General features: G+C 42.2%; 1 protein-coding gene across 1 annotated transcript in view; it reads left to right on the forward strand.

Annotated features, from left to right (window-relative positions):
- The window catches only part of ERCC3 (ERCC excision repair 3, TFIIH core complex helicase subunit), a 38,421-nt gene that overhangs the window by 170 nt on the left and 25,162 nt on the right, over window positions 1-13,089 (forward strand). The window contains exons 2-8 of the mRNA XM_045032817.1: window positions 747-952; window positions 3,435-3,671; window positions 5,404-5,453; window positions 7,082-7,217; window positions 7,411-7,569; window positions 9,378-9,582; window positions 11,934-12,248. Coding sequence (XP_044888752.1) covers window positions 747-952; window positions 3,435-3,671; window positions 5,404-5,453; window positions 7,082-7,217; window positions 7,411-7,569; window positions 9,378-9,582; window positions 11,934-12,248 — 1,308 coding nt within the window. The remainder of the gene's footprint in view (window positions 1-746; window positions 953-3,434; window positions 3,672-5,403; window positions 5,454-7,081; window positions 7,218-7,410; window positions 7,570-9,377; window positions 9,583-11,933; window positions 12,249-13,089) is intronic.

The following is a 13,089-nucleotide window of genomic DNA, read 5'->3' on the forward strand; positions in this document are numbered from 1 at the left end:
ACGCGCGGCCCCGCCTCCCAGGTCCCCCCCCCCACGCGCGGCCCCGCTCCCCTGTCTGCCTCGAGGGCTCCTTGAGCCCCTGATTCTCCAGGGACCCCAGTGCCTGGTTGGCAGCTTCCTGCTCTGCACGTACTTAACAAGTATTTTTGGTGTTAGTTTTTGTGTCTCCTGCTAGTTGCCCTTCAGATTCTTCCAGCGTTTTCTGCCTTTGTAAGCTCTCATCTCCCTGAACTTCTCAATCACCACCCTGGCCAGGTGGTCAGTAGTATCTACCTACTGCTGTAGCCCTTTGATTCAAGCCTGGGATTTCTCGCCATAGACGTTCTGTGGTACAGTTTGATTCATTTTAAGATTTTTACTTTACTTGATTCTATGCTTGCTTTCGCGTGCAGTGCCACTCCCTCACCAGCACGACCTGTCGTTCCATATATTTTGTATTACTGTGTCTCCTTGGTTAGCCTCATTCCACCAAGTTTCCATGATGCCTATCACAGAATCATAGAATCTCAGGGCTGGAAGGGACCTCAGGAGGTATCTAGTCCAACCCCCCTGCTCAAAGCAGGACCAAACCCCATATCCATAAGCTCCCAGCAAGTATCTCTTAATGTAGGGTTTTGGGTTTTTTTAATAGATGTCTGCCTCGCTTGGCTACAGATCTGGACAGTGCCTTGTGCTGTCTGTGATGGACTGTAACTGATCAAGGTGTAGATAAATTTATATTTTAATTTTTGTGACTCTGTTTTCAGATAAGAAGAAATCTAAGAAACGTCATTACGATGATGACGATGATGATGAAGACGAAACTCCTGGTAGAGAGTCTCAGGAAGCTGTTCCATCTGCAGCAGGGAAGCAAGTGGAAGAGTCTGGGATCAAAGTGGATGAGTATGGAGCAAAAGACTACAGACTCCAGATGCTTCTAAAGGCTGATCATTGCTCACGTCCACTCTGGGTGGTAAGTCCCATCAAACAGCTTTGTAAAAGACTTCTTTTGTTTGTGGCAAATAACAAAGGAGAATGAAGTGTAGTACTGTGCGGTGGCTTAGGTGTGAGTTTGAATTAGATAGACTTAGAAAGGGACACTGTGAGGAGGAAAATTTTGCTTAAGACCCAGCAATACGGACAGATGCTGTGTAAAACATAGGCAGTGAGACAGTCTCTGCCCTAGATTGCTAACAGACATAGGACAAGATGCACTGGAGATCTAGAGGAGGGATTCATGTTATCTAGACAAATGCCTTTCTCTGTAATATGGTACAAATGAGGTTTGAGGTAAAAAGTTAAAACTGGAAGGTCCCTTCAGTATTTTTCCCCAGAGAAAACCTGGGAATACAGGAGGATTCGTAGCTGTTACAAAATATGCTTTGCTTACTGCAATCTAGTAGAGAGGCATGGGGGCAGGGGGGAACAAAACGTATTGTGTCTGCGGGTAGATAGAAACCTTGGTGTGAGTTTGCCTGTATAAAACCTTCTGAGCAAACTTTAAAGTTTGATACAGTCCTAGTTTAGAATGGCATGAGAGGATGTGTGTGTAGGGGGATGTAATTTCAGGGATCTGTAGAGTGAATCCTATAGAAAACTTCTGAAGTAGGTAGAATTAAGGAGTTGATAATGTCACTTTAAGAGAAGGTATGGGTGAAGCAAGGCAGCATTCTGGAAGAGTCTGCACATTTCAGTGTAAATGAGAGAAGAAACAAATCAAGTTAGGATAATAGAAGCAAATAGAATGTGATTTTTTTTAAGTGACACAGTAATTTGATTCCCTATATTGGAATAAAGCAGAATTAGCATAGTATAGTTGATACCCTGCCTCTGGCAGCAGCTTGTTTCCTCTGTGTAAAGGGGAACACAAAGAAATATGACCAATTTTGGTTAGTTGTGCAAGGGTATTTGATGGGAGAACCTTCCAACCAACTCTTGCAGGCCATCTGTTTATGCCCTGAAACTTCAAGTTTGCTTTCCTCAGTAAGAAAGTAATAATGGCCATACGGGGTCAGACAAATGGTACATCTAGCCCAGTATCCTGTCTTCCAACAGTGGCCGGTGCCAGATGCTTCAGAGGGAATGAACGGAACAGGGCAATTTATCAAGTAAGCTATCCCCTGTCATGCAGTCCAAGCTTCTGGCAGTCAGGGGTTTCAGGACACCCAGAGCATGGGGTTGCCTCCATGACCATCTTCGCTAATAGCCATTGATGGACCTGTCCTTCATTAACTTATTTAATTCTCTATCGAATCCAGTTATGATTTTTGGGTTTCACAGTGTCTTATGGCACAGATTGACTGTGTGTTGTGTGAAGAAGTACTTCCTTGCATTTGTTTTAAACCTGCTGCCGATTAATTTCATTATGTGACACCTGGTTCTTGTATAATGTGAAGGTGTAACTAACACTTCCTTATTTACTTTATCCACACCGTTCATGATTTGGTAGACCTGTTTCCTGTCCCCCATCAGTCATCCCTTTTCCAAGCTGAACAATCTCTGTCTTTTTAAATCTCTCCTCATACGCAGGTGTTCCATACCCCTAATCTTTTTTTTTTTTTTGGTCTTTTCCAATCCTAATATATCTTTTGTGAGATGGGGCGACCACAACTGCACCTAGAATTCAAGGTGAAAGTGCACCATAGATTTATATAGTGGTATTATGATATTTTATCATCTGTTCCTTTCCTAATGGTTCCTAATATTCTGTTAGCTTCTTTGCCACTGAATGTTGAGCAGATGTTTTCAGAAAACTATCCAAAATCTCTTGAGTGGTAACAGCTAATTTGGACCCAGTCATTTTGGATGTATAGTTGGGATTATGTTTTTTAATGTTTGTTACTTTGCATTTATCAACACTGGGTGACAAAATGGCAGATGAAATTCAGTCATCTAGTTTAGTGAGATCCCTTTGCAGTCTGCTTTGGATTTAACTATATTGTGTAATTTTGTATCATCTGCAAACGTTTTTAACAGAGTATAATAGGTTTAGGCCTTAACAAAAATTGCCAATTTTAAATTTAATTTTAAATAGATTTGTTATTTTAACAATGAGCCTGTATTTAATTTTAAAAGATCTGACTTTTTAAATCATCAGTTTTATTCACCCTGTTACAGCCACATGTTTCTATTTTTAAACATCTTTTTTCTCTCACTTGGTGCTCTATGATGGGGAAATTGGTAATAGTGAAACTGATTAGATGAACCTCAAGGTGGCCTCGAGTTTGTTGCTGACTTTTTTTGTTTGCATCTTGAATGTAAGATTAGGTTTCTTCCATATGTGGCTCTCACACGGAGACAGCAGCACTTTTTTGATGCCCCATGATGTACTGTCAGTTAAATAACAATGGTCTCTTTGCATAGTTGTCCTTAATCCTAGTAGTAGAGAGGGCTTTCTACCTTTTTCACACAACCTCATTATTTCTTTAACATATTTTTCCTTTGCTGTCTTATAGGCTCCTGATGGCCATGTTTTCCTGGAAGCCTTTTCTCCTGTTTACAAATATGCTCAGGATTTTCTGGTTGCTATTGCTGAACCTGTGTGCAGGCCAACCCATATACACGAATACAAACTCACTGCTTACTCGCTTTATGCTGCTGTCAGTGTTGGTTTACAAACAAGTGACATCACTGAATATTTGCAAAAGCTGAGCAAGACTGGTGTCCCAGATGGAATAATTCAGTTTATCAAGGTAAGACCATTTCAGTGGAGAGTCATTCTCCGTTGTCTTTTCATGTCTCTAATACTCCTGTTCTCTTCTATTGCTCTGTTTCAGAATTCAAGGAAGCACGCTCTTCATCCTATCTTCTTCCTTTACCCTTAGGATAGTGTCAGAAACATAGCTTTCAGGCTATGACAGATTGGAACTGGACATAAAAATTGCATTTTTCTGATTGATTTCTCCATGCAACATGTATGCATGTCCTAAATACTGAAAATACCTTATAAATAGGTTTGACCCACAAACAGAAAATTTCATGTAAAGGTCTGATCTTGTAACCATTGTTCATGTAAATAATTTAATTGGCGTCAGTAAGTGCTGCAGCATCTGGCCCCAAATCTGGAATCACCCTTGCTATATGCATTAAAACTTCGCATTGTCAAAAGGTACAAACCTGCACTATTGAACAGTGTCTGAGTTGCTTAAGGTGTTTTTTTTTTTGCATTTAATAGTAAGTTAATGCATAGTTGAGATTGCTCTATTAAAATCAAAGTCAGAAATGCCAAAGTCAAGGTTCCAACAGATCTATTAACACACCTGTGTTGTACATCCTGTATGTTTTTTGGAATGTGTTTTTTATATTAACAGAAATATAGTAGTCTACGCATTTAACCATAAGAGTGTATTTTCTACACTACTTTTAATCACGAATTAGGAACTAAGTCTTTTTGATAGAAAGTCTTCCATAGAATATACAAGCTGTGCAGTGTGGCAGAGTTAACATTGCTATAAGAATCTTATTTTAACTGAGCAATCATAGCTTTGCGTTAATGAAACATGTTGTAGTTATTGCATAATAATAGAAGTTAATATACATTGGTTGGTGGGAGGCAGTTCTCTGAAAATGATAAAAATTTAATTTCTTTTAAGCCAAGAAAAGCACATGCTCCTTAGTAAGGATTATGCCTTTCAACCGTAGCACGTAGCAGGGACTGTCTTCTTGTTCTGTTTTTGGATAACATCTAGCGTAGCAGGGTCCTTGTCCTTGAATTGTATTCCTCAGTGCTATGATAATACAAATAAAAACTATTGTGGGCATTGCCAGGCACTTGCTGTAACCAGTCTCGTTATCAGCAAATAGCCATAACCTGTCTGGGTCCTCCAGGTCTCTCTGGGTATGGATTGTGAGAGTGTAGAAGCGTGTGAAAGACATCATGGCGTAGCCTTAAATATTTGTGACCAAACTGCTTTTTGGACAGATATTACCAAAGATTCCAGACTTGACAATGGGACTGTTGTCCTGGAGTCTCTGACACTATATTGTGGGATAGATGAGTTCCCATCTCTTCTGTATCCAGGGGAGGAATTGCTCAGATTTTTCAAAGCATCCAGTTCTTGATGGTAACTAAGACAGGTGTGTGTGGGTTTTTTTGTTTTTGGGGTTTTTTTTGAGTAATCCATAATAGGCTGTGAAATTTCTTGAAGACCTCTCATCTTTGATACCCATCAATTTTGCAGCAGCTCTCAGCAATCCTGTGCGTGTAGAGTTTGACTGATTTCAGTTCTCCCGTATACTTCGCATTTGTTCTGACTCTTATTGATCCTGTACTAGTCTTGGTGAACCATTCTGGTATCACAGCCAGGGGTGTGTGTATGTATTTCTATATACACACAAAGACTGTGCTGTCACTAAATCAGCCACTGCTTTAGTATGCTGAATCTGAATTGCTTTTTCCTAATGGATGTTCTTGTCTGTTTGTAGCTGTGTACTGTCAGCTATGGAAAGGTAAAGCTAGTGCTGAAACACAACAGGTAAGCAGCTTTTCTCTTTTATTTTGAGGGGTGGGGTGGGAGGCATATCAATTTTTTTTTTAACCCTGCTTGCTGTGATTTAATATAGTAGTTATTTGCTTTAAGTTTGACTGTTCTATGTTCACTCTAGTGGTGGTCATTGTGTTAGCATGGTTATGCTTTTGGTTTTTTTAGAAAGAGTCTTCAAACCAAAAGCGCTGATTTACATTAATTGATTGGTTAATCTGTCGTCTCAGACTGCTGAGCTGACCATGTTTATTTTACTGCGGTAGATTGTTTTACCGTGGGAAGCAGCGTGGGCTGCAGGGACGTGCTGGCTACCACTTCCTGCAGCTCCCATTGGCCATGAACGGTGAACCGTGGCCACTGGGAGCTGCAGGCGGCTGTGCAAATGTAAACAAACTGTCTGGCGGCCCGCCAGCTAATTACACTGATGAGCCGGGCTGCAGGTTACCCACCACTGGGCTAGATGATCTAAATGGTCCCTTTTAGCCTTAAAATCTATTCTCTATCCTACATATGAGGAAACCAAGGGTCAGAGGGGAAGTGACATGCCTGAGATGCTACAGCATGTCAGTGGCGGAGCCAGGAATAGAACCCAGGGCTCCTGACTCCCAGTGCCCTGTCCCTGTTGCCTCCCTTTTAACCTGCCCCTTTGGGTAAAACACAGATCCACCAACCTGTGGAGCTCTTTGCCAGAGGATGTTGTGTAGGCCAAGACTATAACAGGATTCAAAAAAGAACTAGATAAATTCATGGAGGATAGGTCCATCAATGGCTGTTAGCCGGGATGGGTAGGGATGGTGTCCCTGGCTCTGTTTGCCAGAAGCTAGGAATGGGCGACAGGGATGGATCACTCGATGATTGCCTGTTCTGTTCATTCCTTCTGGGGCACCTGGCATTGGCCACTGTCAGAAGACAGGATACGTGGCTAGATGGACCTTTGGTCTGACCCAGTGTGGCTGTTCTTATGTTCAATACTAGCAAACTCTTTATAGCAGTTTTAGAAGCCTTCCTGAACCACCTTCTGCTTCTCCAGTTCAAACTCTTTTCAGCTTCTGTAGGCTCAAATTTTAACGAGACTCTCCAACGAGCATCTTTATTGGCAAGCTTCAAGGGGAAGAACACTTCTAGGGCTCGCAGCATAAGGTTTTCATAGCTTCTGCCTTAATACTAAGGGCTCAGGCAGCTCACCGGGTGTAATCAGATTCCTTTCCTGGCCCCACCCCCATTAGGTTTCAAAAGAATTGCCTCCTTTTAGAGATGGGCTGTGAATTGGGGAGATTTTCAAGGTTATCCAAATGGTGCTTTTGGAGTCTTTCTGGTCTTATCTAATTTTTTTAATGGATTATTCAAGCAAGGGAATCTTTAGCAGCTAAATATTTGCTGTGAGGGTGTCTGTGAAAAGTTCTCTGTAGTAGCAACAATTGTTTTAACCTTCACACACACAAGCGATGGCAAAGATGCTACAGCTTGAGTGACTCCATCTGGAATCACTGTCAGGTAGATTGAAACGTCAGTGCCAGTGTTCTGGTGGGTGCTCCAACAGATTCTCTGTTGATTGGCATAACGTGCTTTAAACTTGTTGGGAGCTGCTTGTATAGTTCTTGTTTGTTCTTTCCATCTAGGTATTTTGTAGAAAGCACCCACCCTGAAGTCATCCAGCAGCTTCTTCAGGACCAGGTCATCAGAGAGTGTCGGCTGAGAAACGCTGAGGGAGAAGAAACAGAGCTCATCACGGAGACGTTCACGAGTAAATCAGCAGTACGTTGGGATCGAGGGTCACCATCTAAAATGCTGGATTCCTCTTTGTGAGGCTGTACATGCTGTTGAATATCTGCAGTGGTGATCATTGCATGCTTCCTTCTGTTGTAAATGTTGCAAGTGCTCTGTGCTTCATTAATGAGCCATTGCTCAGTGAGAATCTCTAATGGCTTCTGTTAAATTCCTGTTTCAGATTTCAAAATCCAGTGACGGAGGTCCTTCAACATCACAAGGGACAGATGCTCAGAATAAATCGGATGTCCCGGCTGACTTATTTGAGTTTTACGAGCAGATGGACAAAGATGAGGAGGAGGAGGAAGAAACGCAGACTGTATCTTTTGAAGTCAAGCAGGTGGATATCTGTTAACCCCTTGGCACCCATGGTCCTAGTGAGTCCCACTGCAGGCAATTGGATGTGGGGTTGCTAAATACCATGCTCTAAGATTTTTCTATCGGGGGAGCCCTCTGAGCCACAAAGATTTCTTCCTCCACTTCCGAAAGTCCCACATTGCAGATTCTTCCTCTCCAGCCTGGTGGGAGGGACTAGACGCTGCCCCTTCCCTGGCTGCTGTGTGAGTGATGCTGACAGGCTGCAGGGCAGTTGCTAGGGCATAACGGGGACTCCCTTTCTGCAGGATTGAATGTGCTGCCTCTGTGTTAGGTGCCTCGTGGACTATTATGCTGACCAAACCTTAGTGAGGTAATTACTTGAAAATATTAATATAGTGTGAAGACAGATCCTAACTCCACCTGGAGCTTTGTGTGACTTCACGTCTCCTTCCAGCCCCAGCAGCTTCTGGCAACTGTGAGACTGTCCTTAAATTTACCTTGTTGGCTGTTGCTGAATAGTGTAGGTTAACGTGGCTTGCATACATACCCCATATGTTTGCGGCGCTTGGTAAGATCTTGTGGACTTTCCTTTGGTGCTCACTGTTGTAATTTCCGAGCACGTCACAAATACTAGTGAATTTGGCAATGATTTTCAGAGGAGCCTATGGAAGTTAAAAGGGAGTTGTGTGCTTAACTCCCTTGGGCATATTTGAATATCCCAACCTCAATCCTCAAAAAGCCCAATCTTGTGTGAAGGAGAGATCGTTGTTTATTCCCTCGTGCAGAGCTGAGGTCCCTGGAGCTTAAGTGACTTGCCCAAGTACAGAGTTCATGAGTTACACTCTAGTGCCTTAGCTACAATACCATTCTTTCTTCTTATGCAAACCAGGTCTATGTAAAAAGATTCACTGTTCCTGTTTGTGGGTGTGGAACCTTTAATGTTATTTCTTCTGTTAGACACATTTCTGTTTGTCAAGTGCCTTCCCCATCCCAGGAGTGTGTAAGTAGTGAGGTGTGAGATCATGCAGGGGTTTGAATCAGATTTTGTTGGGTTTCTTGCAGTGTTTTGTGTAAATCTCTTGGATTATAAAATCTTTGGACAAAGATGCTTTTTATATTTCTGTCATGTACAGAATGGAGCATATCGGTGCTTAACAGGTAGCAGGTGCTGTATATAAATTGACTGTATTAGATCAGACTTACTTGCGAAGCTTTTTTGTGAAGTTTCTATAGTTTTATCGTAGACTTGGCAAGTCTTTTGTTGCCTTATTGGAAACCTAAAGAAAATCGGCAGGCTATTCGGGTCATTTTTTCAATGTCTCAGATAGCAATTAAAAGCAACATGCTGTTGTGGTAGAGTAACTGTTACTGGGGAGCGAAGATTTCTCAGTTGCCAGATGTGTAGCTTTTGTGGCTCTTCAGTTAAAAACAGTGATCAGATATGCTGTATTTTGAATTTTTTGTGTTTTGAAGAAGGGATTTGCTACTTCAAAATGTTGATTTGTCAATCCTATAAAGGACATTATCAAGCGCTTTCCCTACAGAATAACACTTTCAGAGATTTGAATATCTCACTTTTTTCCATTTGTCAATAATTTCCTCCCTAATATACAATAATACTTAAATTGTTCTGTTTTGTTCTTTGATCATCAGCAAAATTCTGGGAATAGGTTTTAACTCCTGCTGTTACAGAGCAAGCAAAGGGTGTAAAAGAACAATTAACTTGCCTGGATACAGCTCGTATATATAAACTGGCTATTTTTAAAAAAAATTCCTCAGCAGGTTTCAGAAATTTAGAATGTGCTGTTAAAAGCTTTGTTTCCTTTCCAGGAAATGATTGAAGAGCTTCAGAAGCGTTGCATCCACTTGGAGTACCCCTTGCTGGCAGAGTATGACTTCAGAAATGATTCAGTGAATCCTGATATTAATATAGACCTAAAGCCCACAGCTGTTCTCAGACCTTACCAGGAGAAAAGTCTAAGGAAGATGTTTGGGAATGGGCGTGCTAGGTCTGGTGTTATTGTCCTGCCATGTGGTAAGTAGTTGGATTTTGCCTGAATTGAAGCAAGGCCTTACATGCAACTAGATGGCATTTCTCTGTTTGTAACACAATTTTTGACTGCTACAGCTGATCAATTCCAGAGAGTTTCAAGGAATGTTCTGGGCATAACCCTGTTGATTTTTGTGGAAAAAACAGGAAAGGGACGGGGGTGGGGGGGCGAGGGAGAACAACACAGAGCCCCTGGCATCTGGTTAGCAGCTAGGTCTGCACATGTCTATAGATCAAAGAGCCAGCCGCTGGCAGCCATTAACACCTTCCAGCATAACAATACCTCCCCCAACTCCGTTCTACTGATTGTCCCAATAGAGTTTTAAAATGTTGACACCCTGAATGATTTATCTTCCAAAAAAGAAATAAGGATGGCAAAGCAGGAAACATAAGACCAGCCATACTGGGTCAGACCAATGGTCCTTCTAGCTCAGTATCCTGTCTTCTGATAGTGGCCAATGCCAGGTGCTTCCAGGGGAAGGAAGAGAACAGAACAATCATTAAGTGATTCATTCCGTGTCCATTCCCAGCTTCTGGCAGTCAGAGGCTAGGAACACCTAGAGCATGGAGTTGTATCTCTGACCATCTTGGCTAACAGCCATTGATAGACCTGTCTTCCATGAACTTAGCTCATTGATTTTTGAACACTGCTATAGTTTTGACCTTCACAATTTCCCTTGGCAATGAATTCCACAGGTTGACTGTGTAGTGTGAAGAACTATTTCGTTTTGTTTGTTTTAAGCCTGCTGCCTGTTCATTTCATCACGTGCCCCCTGGTTCTTGTGTTTATGTGAAAGTGTTATTTTTTTCCTCCTTATTCATTTTTTCCACACCAGTCAAGATTTTATAGACCTCAATTAGATCCCCTCTTAGTTGTCTCTTTTCCAAGCTGAGAAGTCCCAGTCTTTTTCATCTCTCCTTCTATGGAAGCTGTTTCATCCCCTTAATCGTTTCCATTGCCCTTCTCTGTACCTTTTCCATTTCTAATATATTTTTTTTTTGAGATGGAGTGACCAGAACTGCACACGTTATTCAAGGTGTATGCGTACCATGGATTTATATAGTGGCACTATGATATTTTCGGTCTTATTATTGACCCTTTCCTAATGGTTCCTAACATTGTTAGCTTTTTTTGGCTACCGCTGCTGCACATTGAGCAGTTGTTTTCAGAGAATTATCCACAATGACTCTGATCTTTCTTGAGTAGTAACAGCTAAGTTAGACCCCATCATTTTATATGTATAGTTGGGATTATGTTTTCCAATGTGCATTACTTTGCATTTATCAACATTGAATTTCATCTGCCATTTCGTTGCCCAGTCACCCAGTTTAGTGGGATACTTTTGTAACCCTTTGCTTTGGACTTAACTATCTTGAGTAATTTTGTGTCCTCTGCAAATTTTGCCACCTCACTTTTTCCAGATCATTTATGAATATGTTGAATAGGAATGGGCCCAGTAGAGACCCCAGGGGGACACCACTATTTATCTCTCTCAAGTCAGAAAACTGACCATTTATTCCTTGTTTTCCTATCTTTTAACCAGTTAGTGATCCATGAGAGTCTGGGAGTACCCAGAGCCCTGGCATGACGGAGGGGGTGGGTGGGAAACTGCCAGGGAGTCTCTGCAATAGAAGGGGATGGGAATGGGTGACGGGATGGATCACTTGATGGTTACCTGTTCTGTTCATTCCCTCTGGGGCACCTGGCATTGGCCACTGTCGGAAGACAGGATACTGGGCTAGATGGACCTTTGGTCTGATCCAGTCTGGCCGTTCTTATGCTCTTATGAGGGTGGCAGAAAGGGTGCTTGTAGGGGTGGGGAATAGAGGAATGCAAGTAGCTCCTGGAGTGTGCAATGGGCTCAGCCTGTAGAAGCAACAAAGACCCTGTCAGTAACTAGCAGCTTGCTGAAGCCATTTGGTCTAATCTAAAGGCTTGTCTACACGTACGGCCCGTACTGTACAGCTGTAGTGCTTTAGTGAAGATGGTTCTACACCGACGGGAGAGCTTTGGAACAAAGAAACTATTGGAAGCAGTTCATTTTGCTGCAAAGAGAACATGAATTGCAGTGATTTTGCTGAGCTTTTTCATAAGCATATGACAAGCAGCAAACACAGATGTGTGGTTTCATATGCTAATATGTAAAGGCTGCTGCTTCTGTTATAGTCTTAAAGCTGTGGCTACTGAGAAATTTCCCCTCCTCTAGGACGATTCCTGGCCAACCATTCCACAGTGGTTTTCCTCCCGTCCCCCTTTTTATCCAAGGAATGATGGGATCTGTCTATCAGGTGGATTACTGGTGACAGTTGCTCTTATTTTTCCTCCCCTCCTGCAGGTGCTGGCAAGTCTTTAGTTGGAGTTACAGCTGCATGTACAGTCCGTAAGCGTTGCCTGGTACTTGGCAACTCTTCTGTCTCTGTGGAGCAGTGGAAAGCCCAGTTCAAAATGTGGTCCACCATAGATGACAGCCAAATCTGTCGATTCACGTCCGATGCCAAGGACAAGCCTATCGGCTGCTCTGTTGCCATTAGCACCTACTCTATGTTGGGACACACAACTAAGAGGTCTTGGGAGGCAGAGAGAGTAATGGAATGGCTTAAAAGTCAAGAGTGGGGCCTTATGATACTTGATGAGGTGCACACCATACCTGGTAAGGAGTGTACAAATTCTTAAATAGTCCCCTCCCCCCAGACCCATTGTTAATGCTGCGCTATTGTTGCCATGCAGTTTCTTTCTGGCTTTCTCATAATGTTGTTCTGAAGTTCTAGAATAAATTCATAGCTTAGTATTTGAGGCTTAATACATGTAGACGATCATAGGCTCTGGTACAAGTTTTTTCAGTACTGCAGTATTTATATGAAGACTGCTTTCCAAAGACCTCTCAACTCATTAGGGTACACGTGTTACCATTCTTTATACCAGTGGGAAAGCATTCTAGTAATGTTAGTACTTATTTTTCCTAATTACAGAAGTAAGAAGTGTCATCTCTAGAGCTTTGGTCCAGAGAATGGATGGTCACATGATGCAGGCTTTCTTCTGAAGCTGCTTAAACTTCACCAAAAAGATTCCTGAAGTACACTTAATTCCGATTTACTTTTCATGTAACAGTTGCTAAAGTTGCCATGTGGCTGTTACATCACCACAAGTGGGAGAGGAGTTGGTCTGCATTCTCTGAAGTGGGAAGGGAGGTGTCCTGATACAATCTCTTGAAGTGAGGCCCCTATGAATAAGTTAGGGATCCCTTTGTCTATGTATGTATTTTACTGGGAGGAAATATATCCATGCTTATTTGTTTCTGAAATAATTGTTGATAGTTGAGATTGGTGTGTTGACTTCCAGATAGGGATATATGGTGTTGGAAGGAAAGAATGGAGCATTTCAGTTTACAGAAAATAATGCTGGTTAGAAATGCCCCACCAATCCAGTCCAAGTCTCTGGGTATGTCTACCTGCCGGATCAGTGGCTAGTGATCGATCTATTGGGGATCGATT

Source organism: Mauremys mutica, chromosome 10 (assembly GCF_020497125.1).
Source record: "Mauremys mutica isolate MM-2020 ecotype Southern chromosome 10, ASM2049712v1, whole genome shotgun sequence".
Taxonomy (NCBI): Eukaryota; Metazoa; Chordata; order Testudines; family Geoemydidae; genus Mauremys; species Mauremys mutica.